The 3,438-nt window shown below is 41.4% G+C and overlaps 1 protein-coding gene across 1 annotated transcript; it reads left to right on the top strand.

Annotated features, from left to right (window-relative positions):
• The first annotated feature begins 829 nt into the window (after nt 1–829).
• LOC115671568 (NAC domain-containing protein 90-like) lies at nt 830–3,182 on the top strand. Its single transcript, XM_056302967.1, has 3 exons — nt 830–1,081; nt 1,807–2,096; nt 2,569–3,182. Exons 1-3 carry the CDS (start codon nt 916–918, stop codon nt 2,887–2,889), a joined length of 777 nt encoding a protein of 258 aa, XP_056158942.1. The 5' UTR covers nt 830–915; the 3' UTR covers nt 2,890–3,182.
• The last annotated feature ends 256 nt before the right edge of the window (nt 3,183–3,438 follow it).

The raw sequence follows: 3,438 nt of genomic DNA, 5'->3' as shown, positions 1-3,438 counted from the left end.
ATCTTTGATCTCCAAATTGTCCCCATTTGATGGATCGTTAAATTTGTGCCACAATTTCATTAGACACCTAGCCAACAAGAAAATCTCTCTCTCTCTCTCTCTCTCTCTCCCTCTTTGCATGGGAAGAGAGAGAGAGAGAGAGGACCTAAGGGAGAAGGAGGAAGCTCAATAGTGCCATCGCACTTAGTGTTTAGCTTTGAGATTGCCGGAGCATGTTGGGGGCGAGTGGTGCTAGCAGCGCGGGCCAACTAGAGTCAAGACAAGGAGCGACGAGTAGGGGAAGGGAAAGATAGAAGCTTAGTTTTTATCAAAAGACGCAGTGGAAACCCGATATCCTCATTTGAAAAGATTGATAATGAGTAATCAAATCGATTGACTCTATTGTTGCAACAGTTTTTTTTTCTAGTAATTGTTGGATTGCCACGTGGCTCAAATCTAATGGTGAATAGTGTAGTGACTGATAAGTGGAAATAGTACTTAACGACCTTTCTCCCACCCGCATAAAGCAAAGTAACAAAAGCCGGCCCAATGAGTTTGGAGTGTTAAGTAAAGTGCAACCTACGTCTAACATGACGACTCCCGTCAAAGAGCAAAGCAAAATACAACCCTTGGAAAATCTTACTGTATTCCTGTACGGAGATATAGGACAAGAAGTTTTTTTTCCAACACAAGCGCGTGGAAATTTGCCACCGAAACCCAGGTCTCTCTCCGTCATTTCACTACTAGTCCATCTCTCTCTTCTTCTCTCAATATTTCCACGAGAATTTGATCTCTTCGGTTATTTATATGTGTGATGATCTCAACTCGTTCTTCTTGTACATAACTACAGACGAGCAAAAAGATACAAAAGCCAAAAGCAAGTTGTTTTGAGAGAGAGAGAGAGAGAGAGAGAGAGAGAGAGAGAGAGAGAGAGAGATGGAGGATTTGCCACCAGGGTTTCGGTTCTTCCCCACCGAAGAAGAGTTGGTGTCGTTCTATTTACGAAACAAGCTCGACGGAACAAGACAGGCTCTACACGGGCTTATTCACCGGGTCATACCCGTTCTTGATATCTACGAGTTCAATCCATGGGACCTTCCACGTACGTCGCAATCCTTGCTGCTGCTGCACTCCTTCTCTTCTTCTTCTTCTTGATGATCATCTCTTGTTTTCATGTTGCAAAGCCTTTTCCAATTGAAAGATATGCCTGCAGAGATAGAAGATAAAGCATTGTGATTTCTAATTTAATTAATCTCGGAGCAATCATTCTCGATCCAGCTTTTTTTTTTTTCCATGCGGATGGACTAGGCATTTCTAAATGTATTTGCTGTTTGCCCAATTTCAACTTTGGTGAAAAAATGGTCTAAGATGCTTCTCTTTTAAGATTTCTTGCATTTCTACAAATCGTAAAATGGATTCTCCTTCGAAACGCAGTCTCGTGTTAAGTGCGAAAAGAAAAGAATCAACGAGAATTTGGAGAATTTCGGTCAGGAAGTTGTACCTGTTAGGCCCTAATTATTGATATATATATGCATGGTTTTCTTATAAACAAGTTTAATGCGATGGGCTTCAACTTTCTTGCAGCAAGCTTTTATTTTAGTATGTATCAGTTGGAGGAGTCATTCCACAATTCATGATCTATTTTCCCAACCAGTGTTCATATGCATCCACAATATGTATACAGTCTATAATTTCATGAACAATTTTAAACACATACCCATGTGTTAGAAATGTTTAAAATACAATTACAATTCCACCAAAGAAAGATTACAGATCTTTGATCTATACTTTTTATTCTATTTTGTAACGCAATTCTTTTGGATCCAGAATTTGCGGGAGATCTATGCCGTGGAGATCCGGAGCAGTGGTTCTTCTTCATCCCGAGGCAAGAGACCGAGTACCGCGGTGGGAGACCGAGGCGGCTCACGACCACCGGGTACTGGAAAGCTACAGGCTCTCCCGGTTTCGTCTACTTGAGCAATCGCATTGTGGGAGTGAAGAGAACTATGGTGTTCTATACAGGACGGGCTCCGAATGGCGTGAAAACCGAATGGAAGATGAATGAGTACAAGGCCACTGAAGGGGAGGCTACTTCTCCTCAAGAAATCCCAGTGGTGGTATGTGATGCCCTAATCCAATGTTAATCAAAAAAACTGTCTGATAATCTATGTCACACATAACATAGTTGAAAATGTTTTATGTGTAATCTTATTCTGGACATTGTTATGCTGGAGTGGAGGTGCAACTGCAATTGCATTAACAGTAATCAAGACAAAAAGATCGCAGTAACATAAGTGCAAGTGCTTGCACCAGCCTGAAGATACTCTCGTTCGTCTTTATCTTTACATGTTCTATCTTGTGTGGGAAGCAAAAGTAATAGTTTAATTTATCGCATTGAGTTTCCAATCTAAGAAGTCTCCTTTATTGGCAAATAGATCTACACCAATTCTTGAACCCATAGAAACAAAATGCAATAGAACCACAGCAGAATGGATTGACATCTCTTTCGATTTCTTCTTGTTGTCGGACCACGCACGAGTCGAACAACGACACATGACTAATGTCTCTCGTTTGTGTCAATAATTGCAGCCGAGGCAAGATTTCAGTGTGTGCCGGGTGTACAAGAAAACGAAGACCTTGAGGTCATTCGACCGGAGACCGATGGGAGAAATCATTAGAAGCAGCCACATAGTTCAACAGAACGCCATGCCAGATGACCATCCACATCCTCAGGAAATGACATCATCTCGTCTGGAGAGAGCAAGCTCGTCACCAGACAGTTCATGTGCCTCTGGAGACCATGGGACAATTCCGTCGCAGGCAGGAGGATTAGGAAGCGGTACTGACACGGAGATGCTGCCCGGTGAGAGCGAATTGTTCTTGCAGGACTGGGAACAGTTCTGGCCCTAAAGAAGAAGGTTAATACAATATGTATAAACAAACAATAATAGATTCACCTTGTCACTATTAAAATTGTGTAACTCTTAATTACCTCGGTGATGCTAAGCAGGTGTGTAGTTCTTTCGAATTTTAATGTCTGTTCAATGTGCTCTTGTCTCCTAAATTCGACCATGGATGTAGAACTGATGTAGAGTGTCTAGTCGATGTTTTTTCGAGCACTGTATTCATTTCCGTGATTATTCCCATGCGAAATTCTCATGAATCAAACGGGTCTGTGCGTGCGCGCTTGTTATGTGAAAGAATTGGTCCACGAGATATATTGCATATGTGTGATAAACCCTAGAGCTCCCGAATGATTACCTGGGAATTTGATTTGCTTCTAATCTTTTTCTTTTTTCGATAAAATTATCTCAGACGCGTTCCAGTAGCCAGATACAACAACTTTGCGATCTTGGTTTTGGCACGTATAATTAAGTATTCGCGTTTATTATAGAGAAGACCTATATATTGGGTAAAAATCAACATAACCGTCTTGTGCATCAGGCTTTATTAATTTTG

This window comes from Syzygium oleosum, unplaced genomic scaffold, assembly GCF_021117445.2.
Source record: "Syzygium oleosum isolate NSW1041296 unplaced genomic scaffold, Sole_v2.1 Sole_v2.25, whole genome shotgun sequence".
Classification (NCBI taxonomy): Eukaryota; Viridiplantae; Streptophyta; class Magnoliopsida; order Myrtales; family Myrtaceae; genus Syzygium; species Syzygium oleosum.
The sequence above is the reverse complement of the archived record's forward strand: the minus strand, read 5'-3'. Positions and strand labels throughout refer to the sequence as shown.

What these genes read in the sequence shown, in the direction of transcription:
- LOC115671568 (XM_056302967.1), top strand. Translation starts at nt 916, where the DNA reads ATGGAGGATTTGCCACCAGGGTTTCGGTTCTTCCCCACCGAAGAAGAG. An exon ending in CAATCCATGGGACCTTCCAC is followed by an intron (nt 1,082 to 1,806) that starts GTACGTCGCAAT and finishes TTTTGGATCCAG; the next exon opens with AATTTGCGGGAGATCTATGC. An exon ending in CTCAAGAAATCCCAGTGGTG is followed by an intron (nt 2,097 to 2,568) that starts GTATGTGATGCC and finishes CAATAATTGCAG; the next exon opens with CCGAGGCAAGATTTCAGTGT.